Source organism: Rhinatrema bivittatum, chromosome 3 (genome assembly GCF_901001135.1).
Source record: "Rhinatrema bivittatum chromosome 3, aRhiBiv1.1, whole genome shotgun sequence".
Classification (NCBI taxonomy): Eukaryota; Metazoa; Chordata; class Amphibia; order Gymnophiona; family Rhinatrematidae; genus Rhinatrema; species Rhinatrema bivittatum.
In genome coordinates, this window is record NC_042617.1 from 514,749,189 (window position 1) to 514,773,969 (window position 24,781).

The 24,781-nt window shown below is 43.7% G+C and overlaps 1 protein-coding gene across 1 annotated transcript in view; it reads right to left on the reverse strand.

Moving 5' to 3' along the window:
* Window positions 1–388: 388 nt before the first annotated feature.
* The window catches only part of STMN4 (stathmin 4), a 32,338-nt gene continuing 7,945 nt past the window's right edge, over window positions 389–24,781 (reverse strand). Inside the window, exons 4-5 of the mRNA XM_029596203.1 lie at window positions 8,891–9,082; window positions 389–574 (exon numbers count right to left, since the gene is read on the reverse strand). Of these exons, the coding sequence (XP_029452063.1) occupies window positions 515–574; window positions 8,891–9,082 (252 nt within the window). The 3' untranslated portion in view covers window positions 389–514. The remainder of the gene's footprint in view (window positions 575–8,890; window positions 9,083–24,781) is intronic.

Sequence of the window (24,781 nt, forward strand, 5' to 3'; positions counted from 1 at the left end):
GTGTGTTAGCAGTTTATTTAATAAGAATGCCCTGTCATACCTGAAATCACTAATATATTAATATGAATTTGACTCATTTACATATAGATATGTATAAGAATAATAAAGAAAATTTTATCTCTATTGAAGACAAATTAATGAAACACCCATTAACAGCAGTTTCAGAGATATAACTTTAATGCTTTTGTTCGCATTCTATTTAATGAAATCAAAATTCATTCACAAGGTGCATTCCCTATCTCAGCAGGGTCATGATTCATAATGGACACATTTGATGTAACAAAGTCAAAAAAGATGGGATCATGGAGAGGATTCTGGTCAAACTTGTTGATGGGATACATCCCCGTCCCCCCTCCCCCGCTCCCAGTGCCCACCCCTCTCCCCAGAATAGGCTGGCTTCACTGGTCAACTCTTCACGTTCACTAACAGATAAAGCAAAAGAGCCTCTGTCTCCTTTGCCTGACATTGTGCTGGGCCCCAGGGAGCCATCAGTCCAAGTCCACCAGGCCCACTTCTACCTGGAAGCCTCTTCCTTCAGTTCTTTGTTTTTCCGCACTTCTTCTGCATGCTTGTCCTTGATGGGAAAGAACAAGTATCAGAATTAGCACCAAGATATTTATTCTCTGTTATTTTGCATTAAAACTGGACTGGACGGTGGCAATACTAGCAATCAGAACATCTGCAGAAAAATCCACAAACCTGCTGCAGACAGAAGTGCAGCTCTTTAAAAAACATTTCACAACACAATATCATAATTCAGATTAAGCAAGCCATTAGGTTAGCCAGATCTTGCAGCTCCCATCAGTGCTGCTGTTACAGGAGTTGCTTCTTTGTGGGTTGAGATGCCCATGTCTCAAATAAAATTGCTTTCATTTTTACCACTGTTGTTCACCCTCTGATTTGTTACATAAATTCATTGCTGATCAGTCTGGTTCAGAATAAAGAACGATCACATTAATAACATTAGTATTTCATACAGCATCTAGTATGCTTTCCAAATAATGCAAAGCATCTGGGAGTATTTTTTTCGTAGTTCTTGGAAGGTGCCAAGACATTACATTTTGCCAAATGTCCTACATTTTTCATCGTGGAGATGTTTTATTTAGGGTCTGATTGGTTAAGGCTTTTTTTCACATTCTGTATTCATGGGAAAAGAACTTGAACTAAGACCTTAACTGGCAAAATATGACATAACTCCCAAAATATCACTTGTCTCTAACTTCAAAAAAAACGCTTTTAAAAATGAAACCTTGTGTTAATGGTGCTCAGAGCACAAACATGCACAATGTACACCAAAAGAAAAAACAAGCCAAGAATACCAAATCCAGGAAAAGAGACATGCACATTAATTCCTTGTGCTTCCAATGAGGAATTATTTATTTTATATTCCAAATCTTGTAAAAGCCCATAACTGATATAAAGTATGCATCACCCTTTGCCAAGTACAATTCTAAAATATAACAACTGCATATAGCAAAGCATTGATCAAATGGAGAACAAGAATTATACATGATGTGGTTTCCAGGCAGGGGTAACTTGGCTTGTTTTCTATATGTAACCTCCACCTGGACAGGGCACATAAAACGTGAGAGGATCTGGCTCCTGAGTGAACTGATACCCGTCTCTCAGGAAGGTTTTAGAGGGGGATGTGGGTCAAGTAGATGGTGTGGTGGACAAGGACCCAGAGGGCAGGGAGGGCGTACAGATGTCCTTAGCTATATAGGGCTCTCTTAAGGAGAATTCCCTCTCTGACTCCCTCATTGCTCCAACACTCACAGTTACCAGAAGAAAGATATATTCTAAACAAACATATCTTTTATTTTCTAATATTACCAGTAGTCAGAGCATGTAACAGATTCGGAAAAAATCATTGATTAAATCAAGATACATACACGTTCACATTTTTACACTTCTTCTCTTTAGAAGAAGAAGTGTAAAAATCAATCCAACAAAGTACTGTCTGTGAATTATCATTGCCTCTCCACGACCATTCTCCCTTTCCGCTAAAAGACCATGAATATCACAAAATCACCACCAAGTGAACATTATAAGTCATTTCCAGTCCTTACAGCTTGTCACATAGTATGACGATAACTTTCATACCGGCGCATGGGTGCACACGTGCTTGTTCATCGGTCCACACTCAGGGATGCGGCTATTTTATTGTTCTTAAAGGGAAACTTCACATATATAGGACATCAATCACTCTCTCAATTAAAAGTAGAAATGCCTCATGCAATTTTATCAGAACAAAGCATCTAGTGGTCATCCACAGTACCACATCTTCCAAATGCAAAAAGAAGGAAAAGAACTTTGGATATTCTACCACATTTTCACAAATCTATAGCAGCATCCAAGTGGAAACCAGACAGACGTCCCCACCTAGAATTCCTGCAAGGTTTTTTTGTGACAGAAAAAGGGCTCTGTGGTGGGAGACCTATCACAAATACAAAGGGAACAATCAAGTTCAGGTTTCTTGTTGTATGAGGCTGGTAGGGATTGGATGCATCGAAGAGCCAATACACTTAATCCTGGGGAGGAAGGGAAGATGGCTGCCACTACTGCAATGACGCCTGTTGGCCAGAGAGGGCTCCTGAGAATTAGTCTCAAAGGTGATAATTACAACCCACAAGACTAGGGAAGATAACTAGAGTCATCTAGGCATGCCACATGGACTGAGAATCATAAAAGAGGAATACAGAGAGGGAGGAAAACGACATAGATATTTTGAGGCTAATCATGGGTTTCTACCACCCCACACAAAAATGGAATGGGGGAAAGTACATCAGAGACTGCATAATCAAATCTCTGTGCATACTTTACGCCTGCTCCACAATTAATTTGCAGTCCCATGGGTACTTTGCGGGCTCACAGGGAGGCTCAGTATTGACATGTCCATAAACAATGCACAAATATAGAACATTTCAGAGAACACTTTAAAGCCACAGAACTAGCAAGCAATTACATTTCTATTTTTTAGTTAAAATTGTACACAAAAGCATAATCTGTAAGAATATGTAGCAATAAAGGTCAGCTAACAAGGTGTAGGTGATACCTTTTTATTAGACAATGCAATACATATGTCACTAGTTTCTTTAGAGCTATGGGTCTTTCATCAGCTTAGTGAAAAAACAGTGCAGTTACAATGTATTTAAATTTAAATCCAGCATGGCTGTGCTGTCTCTTCATTGACCTGATGAAAGGATATAGCTCTCAAAAGCTAGCCACAGTTATTCCAATAAAAAGGTATCACTCTTGATCCTTATTTCTACATATTCATGTGGACTAACACAGCAACTACAATACCTTGGAGAAAAATATGAAGGAAATTTAGCAAAGAAAGTTTGTATTAATTTATTTCACTTCTTAATTATTTATTTTATTTAATATTTTTTATTTTTATTGCATTTCTATAATAGAAATAACACACAAAGGAAAGCAATAGCATTTTAAATCTTTTAACAGTAAATATCAAGACGATTTTCCCAAAGTCCCCTTTAATTAAAAGAAAAAAGGAAGGAGGCACAAAAAGAATAAGAAAAAACCTACACAAGGAAAAAGAAAAGGTAAAGCAATAATATTCTATTGAATATAACTAATCACCACCTTAACCAAAACTATTCCTGATAGAAACATAGAAACATGATGCAGAAAAAGACCATATGGCAGATCCAGTCTGCCCATCCATCCAATCAATTTAGCATTATAATTCTCATCACTTCCTTAGAGATTCCCCTGTATTTATCCCATTCTTTCTTGAATCTGAATACTGTTTTTGTCTCCACCACTTCCACTGGGAGGCTGTTCCACACATCCACCACCCTCTCTGTAAAGAAATATTTGTAGACAGGTATTTGTGTCCTTATGTACTGGAATTACCTTCTTACGTGAGAGATTTGAAGGATATTATTAACACAATGGAACATTTTGATGGACCTTTTGAACTTGTTAGTTTGGCAACTATTGATGTGATGTCACTGTACAATAATATACTGCAAAAAGAACCAGTAATGGTCATTCAACAGACACTCGTGAATCGCCATTCACATATTAGAGTGCCATCTACATTTATTTGTGAGTTGCTGGCTTTTGATCTTTATGAAAATGTCTTTGTCTTCAATTAAACTTTTATAAACAAATCAAGGGGATGGCTATGGGGGCCACAATGGCCCCTGATGCAGCCAACCTTTATGTTGGACAGTTTGAAAGACAATGGTTTGTTATATGCCTTTTTGAACTCATATTGCCTTATGGAGGAGATATATTGATGACATCCTGGTGTTGTGGAAGGGAGAAGCACATGAATTTGGTGAATTTATGTTAATGCTTAACCAGCATGATGTCAATTTGAAATTTACCTAAACTTATAGTAAGGTTTGTGTTTCTTATTTGGACATACTGATTTCGACAGAATAAGGTCGTTTTCAATTTCCCATCTTTAGAAAGCAGACGGACCAAAATACTTTATTGGATTGTCATAGTTGTCATCCACAAAGTCTCTGGGATAACCTACCAGTCAGCTAATTATTTCAATTTAGGTGGTTATGTACACTGCTGCCCAATTATAAAGTTAAAGCAGCTCAAATGAAGTTATACTTCTGTGAACAAGGTTATTCGATGTCAGTGATTTATAAGGCTTATAAAAGAGCCTAGTGGATTAACTGTGATCTTTTATTACAGCCCCATTCTAGTACGGTGCAGAATCGCATTACTTGTGTATTGTCCTGATATTTATAGGGTATAGCGGAGTATCAAAAACACTAGGAGACTTTCAGGGTTATCCTGTTTTGGGGAATTACCAATTTTTGCTTTTACCCAAGACTGCAATATTTGTGACATCATTGTGAGATCTGAATATTGGGACACCACAAAACAGACCAAGTTAGAACATGAGGACATCATCCATGCAGGAAGTGTTCTGTGTGCCCACAGTCATTTGATGGAGATGTGTTACCATTTGACAAGTTAATCAAGCACCATCTACATGTTTGTAGATGGTGCTTGATTAACCATATATCAGGGTATTTAATATATGATGTGGTGTGCATGCCGTTTTGTATATATTGGAAAAACTAAGAAGCAGTTGAGAACTAGAATGATCTAACACAGGAGTTCCATCATGCAGCAGAGGATTGAAGTTGTGGTTCATTAGGTAGCTCTTCAACATTCTTTTTTTGATTTCATCTTTGCAGTGATAGAGAAAGTTGAGCATAGCCCACGTTGTGGTGATTATGATTCATTTTTAACAAAAAAGGAGCAATGCTGGATACACTGTTTGAACACTGTACAATCAAATGGTTTCAATAAAGACAGAGAATGGGCAGTTTCCTGAGATATTTTGGCAGTTTTTTGATAGGTTTCTTTTTGGAGTGAGATGACTGAAAGGTCTTTACTCATCAGTTTGAGTGAGACAACTGGGTGGGAGCAGAGGAGGAGTGTATTGCCCCCTTGTTTTCAATAGTGATGTTGTGTGGTGGTGGATGTTGAGCTAGTCGCCATTTTTTGAATTTTGGACTGAAGTAGTTTGTGAGATGTGGGTCAAGTATGTAAAATGGTAACCAATTAAAAACATGCAATCATTTATAGGTAGTTGGTGTTTATGTTTTGATAAATCAAATCCCTGAGGCAGGCGTTGTGACACTGAAACATGGGCCTCTATCTGATTGGGAGTCTGTATTGAGCACAGTAGTTTTGAACTGGTGTACTGCGTTGGACAGTACTTTGAGCTAAGTGGTTCTAAATGTTACTAGTAGGAAAGGATATAGGTACTAGAGTTTGTAAAATAATTTTTTGAACCAGGAAATTAATGAATATTTGGTGCATGTTTCTAACACCGTTTGAAGCCCATTGCATGACAAGAGACAGTAGATTGCACTTAAGGCACCTATTAAAATGATCTGATGCTGTATTCAATTGTTGTAAATGATTTGGGTTCACTGTGAGTAAACAATAGTTTTCTAATATTGGACCCCTTGATAGCTGGTGATTTGGAAGAAATATTTCCTAACATTAATCCTGAATCTACCCCCTTTCAACCTCATCTCATGACCCCTTGTTCTAGGGCCTCCTTTCCATTGAAAAATGATCACCTCCTGTGTATAGAAACCTTTGAGATATTTGAATATCTCTATCATATCACCCCTATCTCCCTTTCCTCTAGGGTATAGATGTTTAGATCTTTAAGTCTATCTCCATATGTTTTAGAATGAAGACCACTGACCATTTTAGTACCCACCTTCTGGACCGACTCCATCCTGTTTATATCTTTTTGAAGGTGGGGGTCTCCAGAATTGTACACAGTATTCCAAATGAGGTCTCACCAGGGACCTATATAGGAGCAATATCACCTCCCTTTTTCTGCTGACCATTCCTCTCCCTATGCTTTTACTGACGCTTTATCTACCTGTTTTGCCATTTTAAGAACACCAGATACAATTAACCCCAGATCCCACACTTCCTTTGTGCTTAGAAGAATTTTACCTCCAATACTAAACCTTTCCCTTAGATTTTGGCATCCTAAATGCACTTCACTGCATTTTTTAGTATTAAATCTTAGCTGCCAGATCTTAGACCATTCCTCAAACTTCACTAGATCCCTTCTCGTGTTTTCTACTCCTTCCTGGCTATCCACCTTGTTACAGATTTTGGTATCATCAGTGAAAAGACAAACTTTTCCTGACAATCCTTCAATTATGTCGCTCACAAAAATGTTGAAGAAAACCAGTCCAAGGACCGATCTCTGAGGCATGCTGCTAGTGTACCTTAGGGAAAAACTACTTAACACACTTACCATAAAAGTTTCCAAATGTGAGGAATCAATGAAAATAAACATATTATTTTGAAAAATAACAACATATTTACATGGAAACTGGACTCCGGGTCTAGGCCTGACCTTACGCCAAGGCCCTGGCGTCGGGACCCGACATCCATGCCAGGGTCCACTGACGGGCTTGGGTCCATATTGGGCTGTGGCATTGGCCCCATCCTAGCCTGAGGACTAGGCATTGAGACCCGGCCTCCAGACCGGGCCCCAGTGTCAGGCCTTGATCTGGGCCTAGATCGAGGCATCGGAATCTGGCTTCTGAGATGGGCCATGGCATCACGGGCACAAGCCCTGGCCCAGGCTGAGGCCCCAGCATCAGGACCTGGCCTCTAGGCCAGGCCACAGCATCAGGCTTGGGCCCAGGCCCTAACAGAGGTTGAGGCCCAGGCATCAGGACCCATTCTCTGGACCAGGCCTCAGCATCGGGCCTGGGCTCAGGCTTTGGCCTAGGCCAAGGCCCCAGCATCCAGCTTAGGCCCCAGTGTCAGGCCTTGTCCAAGCCATCAGGACCAGGCCTCCAAGCTTTGGCCTTGGTAGAGCCTAGGCCAAGGTCACAATGACCCACTGCGACCTCGGCTGTTATGTTTTACGGATCATTGGTAGGTCCATATGAGTTGCATCACTCACCTGATGCTCCATGTAGCTGGTTTTCCTTTCCACGGCAGGACACTGCCATTGGTGCTCCTTTTGCAGGCTCCACTAGGTGCACGTGCACTGGTCTACATGCTACTTAAAGGGCCTGAGGCGGAAAACTTCTTGCAGTACCCTCTAATGAATTCATCCCTTCTAGACCTATAAAGGGCTATCCAAGACATCCTATCGTCACTTCAGCAATGGGTCAATTACCTTGTAGTGTGAGTTGCTGCATCCATATTCCAGTTCCTGCCTACCTTGTCAATCCAGTTCCTGCTTGCTTTGTTGTTCTAGTTCCTGCCTGCCTTGTCATTGCAGCCTGGCCTGCCTCTTCTCCTTCAGTCCCTGTCAGCCTCTGGCCCTACTTCCTTTGCCTATCTTAGGACTGACTCCTGGACCTGACCAATGTTTGGACCCTGACCACTCTTGGCTTCTGCCTGCCTCTGACCTCAGCCTGAACATTGAACATTTTTGTCTGTTGCCTGCCTTTGACTCAAAATTGACTCTGGACCTACACTGTACATTCCCCTAAGACACTCTTGCCTAAGACCTGCCAGCCCCTGGAACCCATGGGCATAACCTAAGGGGAGAGGAGCTGGTATAGAGATGAGGCTCCTGATCAATCTCTTCCTCAGCCAGTTCCGTCAGCTGTCAGTGGGGACCTACAGGGCACTCCCAATAGGTTGAGCCAACCCTACTGCAGCAAAAAGGATCCATGAATCTTACATCAGCCTATGCAAGGCTGAGGCTTCAGCCTGGATCCCCACCAAACCAGTAAGTGTGGCCGGGGGGGGGGGGATCCTGGCTCCATTTTTATGGGTAAAAGGGATGGGAGGCCTTGGGAGACCCCCATTTTCTTTCTTTTTTTGTTTGTTTGTTTTTGTGTTGGGTTTTTTTTAGTGTTTGATTAGGTTTTTATTTAAACAAAACAAAAAAAAAAAGTTAAACATTAAACAAAACAAAATCCGTGGTGGGGTGGGGGGGAGAACTTCCCAAAAATGAAACAAAAAACAAAATTAAATTTTTATCCTTGTACATCCCTATTGATTATTCCTTCCCCCACAGCATATTCAGTAATTAGACATAAGTGTTTATAGCTTATAGTGAAGGAAGGCTCTACATTCTGGGAGAGAGGAATAGAGAATGGAAAATCCCAAGGCTTGTGCTAAGCCATTGTCAGATGGGAAATTTGACTGTTATGATTAATTGGCATTTATTGGTTAACCAGGACTAAATATGAAGGAGTTTGCTATAATAATGAACAACTGTGCCCTTTTCAACCGGGCACATCATAAACATTTTTTTGGAGGCAGTATACCAGAAAGTACAAGTTTGATATAAATCACTAATATTCAAAAAAGTCATTTCATTTATTTTCAGGGCTAGCTTTTTTCTGGAATGGCAGCATACAAGTAAAAAAACCTTCTAACTAACCTTCTCTTGCAGGCGTTCCAACATGGCGGCTAAGTGGGCTTCCCGGTTCTCCTTGTTGACCTCCATTTTCTGTGCCAGTTTTTCCTTGGCCATTTTGATGAAGTTATTGTTCTCCTCAATAGCCTTCTGGATGACCTCACGCTCATGTTCTCTCTTTTCTGCCAGATGCTTTAAGAGTTCAGCTTCCTGATACTAAAAAGGAAATGGTAAATCCCTCTAAGTTGCAGTTCTGAGTTTGGAAATTGTGGAGAACTCCAGCTCATAATACTTTTATTCAAACACACTTAAAGCAATTCAATTTTCAGCGTGGCCAGTAGTGTTTAGAGTCAGTCTAATTTCATTTTAATTTATTAAAAGATTTTCAATAAGGCACCCTATTGGCAATTAGCATGCACATATGTTTCATCCTGCTCAAACCCAGTCAATTTTTAAACGCAAAATATCTGCATGCAGTGTATTTTAATATATGCTAGTTGTGCAGCTAAAAGTCCATGCATACACCACTTGCATTATTATTATTTTTTTATTGAATTTAATATACCGCATTTCTAATATAATCAAGGCAGTTCACAATGTAAATCCACTGTATTGAAAAATGGTGCAAAGCATGCACATTAGCAGCATGTCTACTATGCATGAACATTTTTAAAATTGAAATGTACATGTGAAGCTTTCAATCACACCACTGACAGGTTCCTTCCCCACCCCCTTTAAGCCTCTTTTCTAAGTGGCTAAAGCAGTGGTCCCCAAACCTGTCCTGGAGGGCTACCAGCCAGTCGGGTTTTTGGGATATCCTCAATGAATATGCATGATAGAAAATTTGCATGCACTGCCTCCATAACATGCAAATTTTCTCTCATGCATATTCATTGTGGATATCCCAAAAATCTGACTGGCTGGTGGCCCTCCAGGACAGGTTTGGGGGCCACTGGGCTAAAGGTTGGATGTACTTTCTGATGGCAAGTTATTGCAACTTTTTCCCATAAGGAAGATGCCAGAGTCTTAGCAAATGTATCCCTAAATATTTTTATAGTGCTAGTGGCATGCTCAGTGCTAAACAATATAAGGACAAAATTCAAATAAATCAGAAAATGGATAACTTAGTAGCTAAAGTTAGCTGGATAAGTTATCAAAGATATTCAGCAGGATAAACATATAGCTGAATATCTTCAAACAAAGTTATCTGGATACACATGTTCCCAGATAACTTTACTTTCATTGGCTACATTCAATACAGCCGCTTAAGTGATTATACAGAATTTAAGAAAGAAACCTGGTGGGCCTGCTAGCCTGATCCACCACCCTTCCCACCTCATTGAAACATTGTGCCAATTGAATAGCCTTAAAACTAGTGTTTTCCATCAGCTCTGAGTCACTTATTTGCAGGTCTTCCTGTGAGAAGCTTCAAAAGCTAAGTGGAAATCTTTGGCTTTTTAAAATTATCTGGGACCAAATAGAAAATGTGACTATTTGCATTATTATGTGCCTTTGAGGGGGTGCTGATTTAATTAAGTAATAAAAAAGGATAAAAGACATATGTTATGGCTTTATAAAAAAAGAAAGGCAGAGGAAAAAAAATCTAACTTTGTTCCTAGATCTGTCTCTAGGGACGGACTGATTGTGCCAACTGAATAGCCTTAAGACTAGTATTTTCCAACAAGTCTTTAAGCACATACTGGAGGACTGCTTTTTCCACAGTATTGCGCGGGAATGACTAATAGGGCCATCAACATGCATTTGCATGTTGCGGGCGCTATTAGTCTCGGGAGGGTTGGATGCGCGTTTTCGACTCGCTATTACCCCTTACTGAATAAGGGGTAAAGCTAGTGCGACGAAAACGCACGTCCAAATGCCGGTTAACAGTGCGCTCCAGCCTGATAGTCTTGCTTGGGTACATAATTATAGGAATTGGTAAAAAAGTTACTTTGCAAATCGTTATCAACTAATTCAAAACTGTACTGCTAGATTCCTTACCAATACCTCATAATGCTCATATAACCCTCATACTTAAACAACTTCACTGGCTACCAATTCGTCAACAAATACAATATAACATTTTGACAATAATTCACTCAATATTTCATAATACTTCTTCAGTTTGGTTATGCTGGTTATGCACTACTCTCCGTTTATATCAACCACCATGCCACCTTCATTCCTCTGAAAAAACCTACCTTGAAATACCCACTGTTAAAACAGCCCATTGAGACATCACCAGAAACTATGCCTTCTCTGTGGCCAGTCCTAAATTATGGAACTCCATACCAAAATATATCCGTCAACTTACTACCAAAAATGACTTCAAAAAAGCAATAAAATCATACTTATTTTCTATGGCCTTTCCAAACCCACAGAGTTAATTTTGCCTAGAAGTGTTTTACGTTATCTGTACCTTTGCTATTCCTTTGCTTGTTTTATCTTTGACTATTTTATTGATTTTATGCAGGTCAATTGTAAACCGCCTAGATCCACCAATGTGAGTATATGGGGTATATAGGAACCTTTTAAATAAACAAATAAATAAATAAATAAATAGATCATACTAAAGGTGTTCCATCTAAAAACAAATTAATAAAATAACTATTATTTAATGTAATAACTGTAGTGCCTTTGTCTAAAGGCAAACAATCTGGAGGCTTAGAACTTGCCCCATTTGTTTGCAGCTCTTGTCAATGAAAAAGGAGTTGGCTCAACTTAAAGCAGAATTATCTACAAAAAAAAAAAGACTAAACAGGAATTAGCAACCACCAGAGAAGTCTCCCCCACTTTACAGCACTCAAAAAATCTGCCCCCATTCCCACAGAAGATTCAACAACCTAGGAATAGGTGGTTTATAGAGGGCTATAGTAGGATAATACAATCCTAGAGGCGCAGTCCATATGTATTCCACACATTAAGAAAGGTGGAAAGAAGGCAAAACAATTACCATCATGATTAAAAGGTGAGGTGAAAGAGGCTATTTTAGCCAAAAAACATCCTTCAAAAATTGGAAGAAGGATCCATCTGAAAAAAATAGGATAAAACATAAGTATTGTCAAGTTAAGTGTAAAACATTGATAAGAGAGACAAAGAGAGAATTTGAAATGAAGTTGGCCATAGAGGCAAAAACTCATAATAAAAACTTTTTAAAATATATCCAAAGCAAGAAACCTGTGAGGGAGTCGGATGGACCATTAGATGACCGAGGGGTTAAAAGAGCTCTTAGGAAAGATAAGGCCATTGCAGAAAGACTAAATTAATTCTTTGCTTCCATGTTTACTAATGAAGATGTTGGGGAGATACCAGTTCCAGAGATGGTTTTCAGGGGTGATGAGTCAGACGAACTGAACGAAATCACTTTGAACCTGGAAGATATAGTAGGCCAGATTGACAAACTAAAGAGTAGCAAATCACCTGGACCGGATGGTATGCATCCTAGGGTACTGAAGGAACTAAAAAATGAAATTTCTGATCTATTAGTTAAAATTTGTAACCTATCATTAAAATCATCCATGGAGGGTGGCCAATGTAACCCCAATATTTAAAAAAGGCTCTAGGGGCGACCTCTATCATATCCCCCCTCAGCCGTCTCTTCTCCAAGCTGAAAAGTCCTAACCTCTTTAGTCTTTCCTCATAGGGGAGCTGTTCCATTCCTTTTATCATTTTGGTCGCCCTTCTCTGTACTTTCTCTATCACAATTATATCTTTTTTGAGATGCGGCGACCAGAATTGTACACAGTATTCAAGGTGCGGTCTCACCATGGAGCGATACAGAGGCATTATGACATTTTCCATTTTATTCACCATTCTCTTTCTAATAATTCCCAACATTCTGTTTGCTTTTTTGACTGCCACAGCACACTGAACTGACGATTTCAATGTGTTATCCACTATGACGCCTAGATCTCTTTCTTGAGTAGTAGCACCTAATATGGAACCTAACATTGTGAAACTATAACATGGGTTATTTTTCCCTATATGCATCACCTTGCACTTGTTCCAATTAAATTTCATCTGCCATTTTGATGTCCAATTTTCCAGCCTCACAAGGTCTTCCTGCAATTTATCACAATCTGCTTGTGATTTAACTACTCTGAACAATTTTGTATCATCTGCAAATTTCATTACCTCACTCGTCGTATTTCTTTCCAGATCATTTATAAATATATTGAAAAGTAAGGGTCCCGATATAGTTGTTGATACATCCTGGTCTAAGGGAGCATTCTGGTCTAAGGGAGCAATGATTTGTACATCATCTGCTTAAATTAACAGAGTAAATCCAAAAGAACGAATAATACTCCCAAGAGGGGCCAAGTAGATATTAAAAAAAGAGGTGAAAGGGACGAGCCCTGGGGAACCCCACAAAATGTTTGCCCATCCTTGAACAACTTCCCTGAAAAGATATCATGTATGATCTGTTCTGCAAAAAATAAGGTAATCATTTCAAACTGTTCCATTAATTCCTAAAGCATGGCATCGGGAAATCAAAATTTGATGATCAATTTGTTATGGTTCTGGCTGCGAGTGACACGACCAGACCCTTACCTCCGAGTTCCTGGACCTGCTCCCGCTTCTGGTGGCCTAGTTCGCGGCCTGTTTGGTAGCGTCCCTGCGGGGGCCGCGCTGCCGGGAAGCCTCCCATGGACGCCCTGCTTTTAGGCATGCGCGCGTGCCGCTTCTGCGCTTTTCTAGGCCGTTTCCCGCCAGTGGTGACTCCGCCCAATTCCTGACATCAGACGCCGTGGCCTTGATAAGCCGGCCGCGGACACTCAGTCTTTGCCTTGCAACGGGCTTACCTTCCGGATCCCTGTTGCTCCGTGCCCCGGAGTGAGCTGCCTTGGAACTCGCTCCGTTCCCGCTTGCCTGCTACAGTACCTGCTTGGTTCCTGCCTGCCAGCTACAGTACCTGCCTGGTACCTGCTTGCCTGCTACAGAACCTGCTTGGTTCCTGCCTGCCTGCTACAGTACCTGCTTGGTTCCTGCTTGCCTGCTACAGTACCTGCCTGGTTCCAGTACCCGAGTCTTGCTACAGTTCCTGCCTGGTTCCAGTACCCGGTCTTGCTACAGTTCCTGCCTGGTTCCAGTACCCGAGTCCTGCTACAGTTCCTGTCTACTGTTCTCGTCTGGTTCCAGTTTCCAGTCCTGCTTATCAGCCTGCCTGCTTCAGTCTCCAGATCATCAACCCGCCTAAGTCCCAGCGGCCAGTTCCCTACGGGCTCCTCCCGGGGGGGCTTCGGCTTCCAAGGGTGAAGCCTCACCTAAGTCCCAGCGGCTGGGCTCCTATGGGCTCCTCCTGGGGGAGCACCAGCTTCCAGGGTACAGAGCACCTCTACGTCCAGCCTGAACATCTGCCTCCCGGCCTGTGGTGTGCTAGAGACTTTAGAATTCCTTTCCCAGTCTCCTGCAGGTCGGCCCAAGGGTCCACTAAACTGAGACTCCATAACACAATTAAATCAAAAGCACTTGATAAATCAAGCAGAATCAACAAAGCAGCCCTTCCCTTATCCAGTGAGGGTAGTACTGAGTTCATCATATCCACCATAAGCACATAAGAACATAAGAAAATACCATACTGGGTCAGACCAAGGGTCCATCAAGCCCAGCATCCTGTTTCCAACAGTGGCCAATCCAGGCCATAAGAACCTGGCAAGTACCCAAAAACTAAGTCTATTCCATGTAACCATTGCTAATGGCGGTGGCTATTCTCTAAGTGAACTTAATAGCAGGTAATGGACTTCTCCTCCAAGAACTTATACAATCCTTTTTTAAACACAGCTATACTAACTGCACTAACCACATCCTCTGGCAACAAATTCCAGAGTTTAATTGTGCATTGAGTAAAAAAGAACTTTCTCCGATTAGTTTTAAATGTGCCCCATGCTAACTTCATGGAGTGCCCCCTAGTCTTTCTACTATCCGAAAGAGTAAATAACCGATTCACATCTACCCGTTCTAGACCTCTCATGATTTTAAACACCTCTATCATATCCCCCCTCAGTCGTCTCTTCTCAAAGCTGAAAAGTCCTAACCTCTTTAGACTTTCCTCATAGGGGAGTTGTTCCATTCCCCTTATCATTTTGGTAGCCCTTCTCTGTACCTTCTCCATCGCAATTATATCTTTTTTGAGATGCGGCGACCAGAATTGTACACAATATTCAAGGTGCAGTCTCACCATGGAGCGATACAGAGGCATTATGACATTTTCCGTTTTATTCACCATTCCCTTTCTAATAATTCCCAACATTCTGTTTGCTTTTTTGACTGCTGCAGCACACTGTACCGACGATTTCAATGTGTTATCCACTATGACACCTAGATCTCTTTTTTGGGTTGTAGCACCTAATATGGAACCCAACATTGTGTAATTATAGCATGGGTTATTTTTCCCTATATGCATCACCTTGCACTTATCCACATTAAATTTCATCTGGTCTCTGTACTACAACCCCTTTTGAATCCAGCTTGAGCCCAGTCAAGCTTATCAGTATTCTCCACAAATTCAGAAATCTGTGTAGTTACAATCTTCTCCAAAACCTTACATGCAAATGGAAGGTTCGCAATAGGCCTATAATTGGCACATCCCTGGGGTCTGCATCCTCTTTCTTCAAAATAGGGACAAGTAAAGCTTTTTTCAAGACATCAGGAACATCCCCTTCAGAAAGGGAGGCATTTATCAAATTTCATAATTCCTTTAAGACTGAATCAGGTAATGAGCCAATCAAAAATGATGGACAAGGATCTAGCTGTGATTGGAATTCTTGCTCATTTTACTCAATAGAGATCGAATCTCAGCCAAAGAAGTGGTTTCAAAATCATATAATTTGTCTTGTGTTACTAAGGGATCAAGCAAACAATCATGAACACAACTTAAGAGACAGAGAAGTCACACAATGGCCTGTGTTTTTAATTTCAAAAATACGGATTTTGTAAAAATGGGGACATACCTGGAAGAAGAAATAGAAGACTGGGAGAAAATGGGTGAGGTGGAACAACAGTGGGCCAAATTAAAAGGAGCTATTACAAAGGCAACAAATCTATATGTTAGAAAAGTTAACAAAAATATGAGAAAAAAGAAACTAATCTGGTTCTCAAAGGAGGTGGCTGAAAAAATAAAGGCAAAAAGAATAGATTTCAAGAAGTATAAAGGATCCCAAAAAGGGGAACACAGGGAAAAATACAGGATGAAACTGAGTCAGATGAAGAAAGAAATCAGGAAAGCAAAAGGTGAAGCGGAAGAAAGGATTGCCAAAGAGGTAAAGCGAGGTGATAAAACATTTTTCAAATATATCAGAGGTATGAGAAACTTCCTGGAATGACTGGATGGACCATTGGGTCTTTTTCTGCCGTCATTACTATGTGCTATGTTACTATGTTACTATTACACCCAATTTCCCCTTCGCCCTAAGTCTCCCAAAATATAGCAAATATGTAGCCAGCTTATAGGCCCAAAAACCCTCCCCTCCCTGACCCCCAAATTTTCATAATAGAAATTGATTGTAGGCCCCCTTCTGAAGTAATGCATATAGGGAAAAATAACCCTTGCTGTAGTTGCACAATATTAGGTTCTATCTTAGGAGTTACCACCCAGGAAAGAGATCTAAGCGTCATAGTGGATAATACATTGACATCATCAGCTCAGTGTGCTGTGGCAATCAAAAAGCAAACAGAATGTTAGGAATAATTAGGAAGGGAATGGCAAATAAAAGGATGGAAGTCACAATGCTCTATGGTGAGACTGCATCTTGAATACTGTGTGCAATTCTGGTCGCCACATCTCAAAAAAGATATAGTTGTACTGGAGAAAGTGCAGAGAAGGGCAACCAGAATGATAAGGGGCATGGAACAGCTGCCCTATGAGGAAAGGCTAATGAAGTTAGGACTGTTCAGTTTGGAGAAGAGACAACTAAGGGGGGATATGATTGAGATCTACAAAATCATGAAATGACTTGAACAGGTTAATGTAAATCAGTTATTTACTCTCTCAGATAATAGAAGGACTAGGGGGCACTCCATGAAGTTAGCAAGTAGTTCATTTAAAACAAATCAAAGAAAATTATTTTCCACTCAGTGCATAGTTAAGCTCTGGGACTATATGGCTATCTGGATCCAAGAGTAATGTTCTCAATATTGTGTATTTGACTACACATGATAGTATCCTTCCTAATGGTATCTGCTGTCAAGTATTTAGGGTGGGCGATCTCCCAACAATACTGCTCCAAAGTGCTGTTAATCTGTGCCTTGTGTGATGTTAAATGGCTGATTTAAAGAGTTTCCCTTAATGTTGATGGTATACATTCACCTATCAAAAGAGATTCTTAATCTTTTTAAGAGGTGAAAACTCATATTGCATTCCTTCAAGAAAGCTCAAACAAGATTGGCCTACCCAATGTTATGCTTTTTCTCAGAGACAAAGGGGTGTTGCCATTTTAATACATAATCTATACCTTTGAACTAGAACATAAGATAGTAGATGTCTCTGGACGATATCTACTCTTGTTGGCAAACTCACAAACATAAAAATGGTTTTCTGTAATGTGTATGCTCCTAATGTGTGTGTTCATACTTTTTTCTCTAATCTAGTTGTTGTTTTGGATCAATACTCTGGATATAAAATAGTGATAAAGGGAGACTTTAATCTCCCTGTCTCACTACAGATAGATATCCAGCCTATATGCACTAAAAGTCATAAGTCATCTGAAGGGGTTCATTTCTTGATGGAGTTGCAATTGATGGATGTATGGTGGACCTTGCACCACTTAGAAAAAGGTCACACTTTCTGTTCATCAGTTCATGACTCCAATTGTAGAATAGACTATTATTTAATCTCACTGGCGCTGTTTTCTAAGGTTGGCTCCACTAGTATTGGTACTTCTATGATTTTCGGATCATGCTCCCTTCCTGTTGGGGTTGAATATTAATTCTAAAAGGATCTCTTCAGTTGCCTGGAGAATGCAACCATCCTTGTTTTATGACCTTGAATTTAAAGCTTATTTGAAAAAGCAATAGGCTGAGTATGTTGCTTTGAATGCTTCTGCAGATGTAAGTTCTGAGACCTTCTGGAATGCTGGAAAGGTGGTAATTAGAGGACAGATTATAGCTTATGTTGCTTACAAAAATAAAATGAAGGCCAAGGAGATATTGCTTCTGGGAGAGAAGTTGCAAAATCTTAAAAGGAAGCATATCACCCTCATGCAGCCAGAAATGTTACAGCATATGAATATCATTAGATCGCTGATTGTCTTGCTATCTCAATGAGAGATGCAACATATGCAATATGTCTTTATTCAGGCAAGGGAATAAAGTCAGCAAACTCATGGCATGCTTGGTTCGAAATAAGCCAAAGCATTATTGCTGCCCTTTCTAACAAACAGGGTAAGCTTTCTGCTAATACGGAAGATATAATAAATATTATGCTTCGGTATTATCAGAAATTGTATGCTGGGAAGTTGGAACATTTTTTCACAGCGTGAAGCTATTTGAGAGCCTTACTTTAGCACAAATATCTTTGTTACAAGCACAGATGTTGCAAAACCGCATTACTATAGTGGAAAGTGTTCTAAATATCAAAATCACAGAACATATAGAAAGACATGGTTTAATGGAACAAAGTTAGCATGGCTTTACCCAAGGCAAGTCTTGCCTCACAAATCTGAACTGGTAGATGTAGTATATTTGGATTTTCAGAAGGCGTTTGACAAAGTTCCTCATGAGTGTTACGATCCTGCCCGCGCTCCTCGCGGGCAGGCCCTCACCTCCACGCGGCCAGTCGGGCCACTGACGCTGCTGACGCTGCGGCGGTCCCTCCTGGGCGTCCGGGCTCCTCCCCGGCCATCTTCTGCTCTGTGCAGCGGAGCCGACCCGCCGCGAGCGCTTCCTCGTGGTCGGGACCCCCGCTGTCTCTCCTGGCTCTCCCGGCGTGCTGCGCCACTCCTGGGGTCCTCAGCCGGCAGGGAGGGCGTCCCTGCCGGTGCCCGTCGCTGCAGTCCGGGTCCTTGCCCGGCAGGGAGGTTGTCCCTGCCGGTGCCTGCAGCCCCTCACCTTGCCTGCGGTCTGTAACCGCTCCTCCAGCTTCCCTGCAACCAGCCTTACCTCTCTGCCTGCAGTCTGCTACAGCTACCGGCTTGTCCTGCAGTCAGCTCTCTTCCTGCTCTCCTGCTTTCATCTTCGTAGCTGGAAGCCGCTCCCGCAGCCTGCCACCTCTCCAGCTCCAGGGCAGGCCTGCTTCGCTGCTTGCCTGCTTCCATGGGTCCTCCACGTGGCTGAGGATGCCACCAACTTCCAGCACTCATCTCTCCAGCTTCCTAGGGCGCGAGCACGCGCCTATCGTCTGTTCTTCAAGGGCCAGCCAGGTGTGGCCCCTGCTGGCTCCTCCCTGGGCGTTGTCCACCTCAGCTCTACAAAGGGATTCAACGTTCAGTCTGTCTTTGCCTTCGCAAGGAGTTGGTCACTCCTGAAATCCTTATTCCAGGAGCTGCCTTGTGTTCCAGCCTTCTGCAAGGTCCAGTGTTCCATGTTTTCTAGTTGTTCCAGTCCTGATGTCTCCAGTTGTTCCAGTCCTGATGTTCGCTTGTTCCTGTTCCTGCCTTGAGGTCTGATTCCTAATCTGGTATCCATGGTCCAGCCCAGATATTACAAGCCTTGCCCCTTGATCCTGAAACTCGCCTGAAAGCTAAGTACCTTGCTCTTGAATCTCTTGAAAGCTAGCACCTTGATCCTGTGTCCTCCAATGTCCTGGTACCTCACGGCAAGCCACGCCGTGGTCCGTGACCAGCCCTCGGGGCGGGCTGATTAGGGCCATCTGTGATGCAAGCCATGTACCTCGTTTCTAACTCTCTGAGAAGTCCTTGTTCCTGATCCTGTTACCTGCCTTGGCTGCCGGTGTGCAGCAATCCTGCTTTGGCTGCCGGTGTGCAGCAATCCTACCTTGGCTGCCGGTGTGCAGCAAACCTGCTTCTTCTCTGTTACCTTGATGTCGGTGCCGGATCCAGTTCCTGATCCAGTCCCATATGTTCTGCCCTTCGTCTTGTCTGGCTCCTGAGCCTTCTGGCCTGTTGGGCCCTGGAGTGGCCAACAGGTGGGATTCGTCCCTGTGCTTTGGAGCTTCCCTTCCTGCCAGCTGACGGGGCTTCGGATGTCAGTATCCCAGCATCGGAGTTCGCTTCGCCTGGATCTCTCCTGCATTTTCCCGCTCTCAGCGTGGTCCGTGACCTGCCCTTCAAGGCAGTGTTGGGGACGTGTGGGACAGGGTGGCCCTTGACTTAGTCCCAGGAGTGGTCTGAGCGGGGTGCCCTGAGGGACTATGCCCATGTTTTCCTTCAGCCCTTGTTCCTGAGTCTACATCTGCACCTTCAGTACCTCGCTTCTGAATCTACCTCTGCATCCTCAGTACCTCGCTTCTGAATCTACCTCTGCATCCTCAGTACTTCGCTTCTGAATTTACCTCTGCATCTTCAGTACCTCGCTTCTGAGTTTACCTCTGCACTCCCAGTTCCTTGCTTCTGAGTCTACGTCAGCATGCCCAGTATCTTGTCTCTGAGTCTTCGTCTGCACTTCCAGTACCTTGCTTCTGAGTCTACGTCAGCACGTCCAGTACCTTGCTTCTGAGTCTACGTCTGCACTCCCAGTACCTTGCTTCTGAGTCTACATCTGCACTCCCAGTACACTGCTTCTGAGTCTACGTCTGCACTTCCAGTACCCTGCTTCTGAGTCTCGTCTGAATCTATGTTCCAGCCTTCGCTGTCCTGGCCTCTGTCCGGCCTGCCGCTTCGTGCCGTACCCTGCGCCAGGTCCGAAAGGGCTGGGAACGGTCGGAGGACTGTTCACAAGACCAACATTGCGTTGTTGGGTCTTCCGAAGCGTGCAGATCCGGAGGAGGGCCTGTCGCCTGGTCATCACTCCAGTCTTGCTTCCGTCCTACCCATGCTTGGGCATGCCACGCCTCCCGCGGCACTCTTCAGAATCCTCTGGGGTCGAGCCGCGGCCCAAGGACACACCTCTCTCAGGAAGTGGGATCGCTCTCCGAGTGCTCCGCAACAGATTGCGAAGGCCATGTGTTCGGCGTCCATGTCCTTGTGATGGACCAGTCCAAGTTTTGGATTTTCCCTACTAAAGAATTTTTTTTTCAAAAGGAAAAAACTTCAGTCCTAGCTTTTGCTGTATCTACCTACCTGCTGGAGGCGCCAGCTTGCTTGAACTCTTGGTTTCTCCCACACCGCTAGAGGCCTAGCTCCTGTTTCACTAACAGCCTGCTTGAGACTTTTTGCTTACCCTGGGTACACTTGCTGTACGACCTGCAGGAGGCGCCTGCACCCAGGCTCACCACCATTTTCCATGCTGCAGCATCTGGTTTCTGTGCTGCACAACTATCTGGTCCAGAATTTTTTATTTTTTCCCACCGACAATGCTTGTTCATCGCCAGCGGTACCTTCTCCGTAGAGCTTACTCTACTGAAATTCCAGCATATCTCGCTCTCTGAGTTCACCATCCTACAAGAGATGCCTATTACTCGCCACCTAGTGGTACACCTCTCCAGACGACCTGCAGGAGGTGCCTGCACCCCATCTGTGGTCTTCTATCCCATGGGGCCTGGAATATCTGCCATCTCTTCCAGCTGATCCAGCAGATGTCTTCGCTCTTCCTGCTCAGCTTTTACAATGCTTCTGTTAGCACTTGCTTGCCTCGCTCTCCACCCCGAGCGTGAGTCCTGCAGCCTCCTTGGGATTCTGCTGCAAGCTTCTCCATCCAAGCAAAGGTCCTGGTCCAAGTATGCTCTGCCAAGTATCCTACTGTCAGCTGGCTCACAAGCCGTCCTGAAGATGTCCATTTCTTCGATCAGCCTAGGACCACTCGAGTATGAGTGTCAGTTAACCAAGCAACACCAAGATTCTACCCAGTCTTAGGGTTCACTCCTGATGGGAGTCACTGAACTTTTGTGCTTTTGATCCTCTGCACCGCTCTGATCCTGATTCTTACCACCAGTTACTTGAGCGACTAGTTCTACTCACCTGTGCATCAGCAGCATGTCTTCACTAAGGACTCTGTTACCCATCAAAGAACTTTTGCTTATTTCCCTTGCCAAACTCAATTCCAGCCATGACTACCGTCCACCTGCCATCCTGAACTATGCGTACCAGAAATTCACACCTGTTCGTACTATACCTAGAGACTGGTACACCCTCTGTTCACCAACCAAAGGTCTTCACCCAATGACCCTTGAACTACCTTGGGATATCTGTCACCGTGTTGACTCTTCTACACCCTAACTCACCACAGCTCAATCAGCTACCTTGACTCCTTGCAGCCACTGTGAGTCACCGAACTTCTAAGTCCTGGAACCATCAACTCAACAGCTAACTCTCACCTAGTAATCCAGCCTGCACTACAGCCTCAGCCTTAAGAAGCGTTAAGGCCGTTTGTTTAAAGTTAAGCCTTAAAAGCACTCCAGCCTCTACCACTTGAACCAAGAACCAAGATGCCATCCAGCAATTCTGCATTCTGTATCCTGCCTGATCTTTGTCTTCTGCAGCCCATGTTCTGTGTTTGTCTTGCTTGGACCTTGACCACTTCTGTCTTGTCTCCTACTCCAGCATTCTTCTCGCTACAGTTTCCCGCCAAGATGCACCAGCTCGTCCTTAGATCCTCGCTTGTCCTCGACGGGTATGGAATATCGCCTTCCTCTCAAGCTTGACCAGTGGCTTGAGGGGGGTCTTGAGGAGGGGGTACTGTTACGATCCTGCCCGCGCTCCTCGCGGGCAGGCCCTCACCTCCACGCGGCCAGTCGGGCCGCTGACGCTGCTGACGCTGCGGCGGTCCCTCCTGGGCGTCCGGGCTCCTCCCCGGCCGTCTTCTGCTCTGTGCAGCGGGGCCGAGTGGTCGGGACCCCCGCTGTCTCTCCTGGCTCTCCCCGGCGTGCTCCGTCGCTCCTGGGGTCCCTAGCCGGCAGGGAGGGCGTCCCTGCCGGTGCCCGTCGCTGCAGTCCGGGTCCTTGCCCGGCAGGGAGGTTGTCCCTGCCGGTGCCTGCGGCCCCTCACCTTGCCTGCGGTCTGTAACCACTCCTCCAGCTTCCCTGCAACCAGCCTTACCTCTCTGCCTGCAGTCTGCTACAGCTACCGGCTTGTCCTGCAGTCAGCTCTCTTCCTGCTCTCCTGCTTTCATCTTCGTAGCTGGAAGCCGCTCCCGCAGCCTGCCACCTCTCCAGCTCCAGGGCAGGCCTGCTTCACTGCTTGCCTGCTTCCATGGGTCCTCCACGTGGCTGAGGATGCCACCAACTTCCAGCACTCATCTCTCCAGCTTCCTAGGGCGCGAGCACGCGCCTATCGTCTGTTCTTCAAGGGCCAGCCAGGTGTGGCCCCTGCTGGCTCCTCCCTGGGCGTTGTCCACCTCAGCTCTACAAAGGGATTCAACGTTCAGTCTGTCTTTGCCTTCGCAAGGAGTTGGTCACTCCTGAGATCCTCGTTCCAGGAGCTGCCTTGTGTTCCAGCCTTCTGCAAGGTCCAGTGTTCCATGTTTTCCAGTTGTTGGGCTGGGAACGGTCGGAGGACTGTTCACAAGACCAACATTGCGTTGTTGGGTCTTCCGAAGCGTGCAGGTCTGGAGGAGGGCCTGTCTCCTGGTCATCACTCCAGTCTTGCTTCCGTCCTACCCATGCTCGGGCATGCCACGCCTCCCGCGGCCCTCTTCGGAATCCTCTGGGGTCAAGCCGCGGCCCAAGGACACACCTCTCTCAGGAAGTGGGATCGCTCTCCGAGCGCTCCGCAACAATGAGAGGCTTCTAGGAAAAGTGAAAAGTCATGGTATAGATGGCGATGTCCTTTCGTGGATTACAAACTGGCTAAAAGACAGGAAACAGAGTGTAGGAATAAATGGACAATTTTCTCAGTGGAAGGAAGTGAGTAGTGAAGTGCCTCAGGGATCTGTATTGGGACCCATACTTTTCAATATTTTTATAAATGATCTGGAAAGAAATACGACAGATGAGGTAATCAAATTTGCAGATACAAAAGTATTCAGAGTAGTTAAATCACAAGCAGATTGTGATAAATTGCAGGAAGACCTTGTGAGACTGGAAAATTTGGCATCCAAATGGCAGATGAAATTTAATGTGGATAAGTGCAAGGTGATGCATATAGGGAAAAATAACCCATGCTATAATTACACAATGTTGGGTTCCATATTAGGAGCTACCACCCAAGAAAGAGATCTAGGCGTCATAGTGGATAACATATTGAAATTGTCAGTTCAGTGTGTTGCGGCAGTCAAACAATGTTGGGAATTATTAGAAAGGGAATGGTGAGTAAGATGGAAAAATGTCATAATGCCTCTGTATCGCTCTATGGTGAGACCGCACCTTGAATACTGTGTACAATTCTGGTCGTCGCATCTCAAAAAAGATATAGTCATGATGGAAAAGGTACCGAGAAGGGCAACCAAAATGATAAAGGGGATGGAACAGCTCCTCTATGAGGAAAGACTAAAGAGGTTAGGACATTTCAGCTTGAAGAAGAGACAGCTGAGGGGGGATTGATAGAGGTGTTTAAAATAATGAGAGGTCTAGAATGGATAAATGTGAACTGGTTATTTCTCTTTCAGATAATAGAAAGACTAGGGGGCACTCCATGAAGTTAGCATGTGGCACATTTAAAACTAATCAGAGAACGTGCTTTTTTTCACTCAACATACATTTTGCCAGGGGATGTGGTTAATGCAGTTAGTGTAGCTGGATTCAAGGAGCAACTGGACAACAATTGGGCATGTGGGAAAAACTTTAAAGGGCTTTTGGGACAGACTGTCCCAGAAGAAGGACACTGAGAGACTCTCCCAGGGAGACAGAGAGAACCCTGGGACTGAGTGGTGAAAAGACCCAGCTAGTATCATGTGCCAGGTAGAAGCCTGCTAGTCTAACTACCAGCTTGG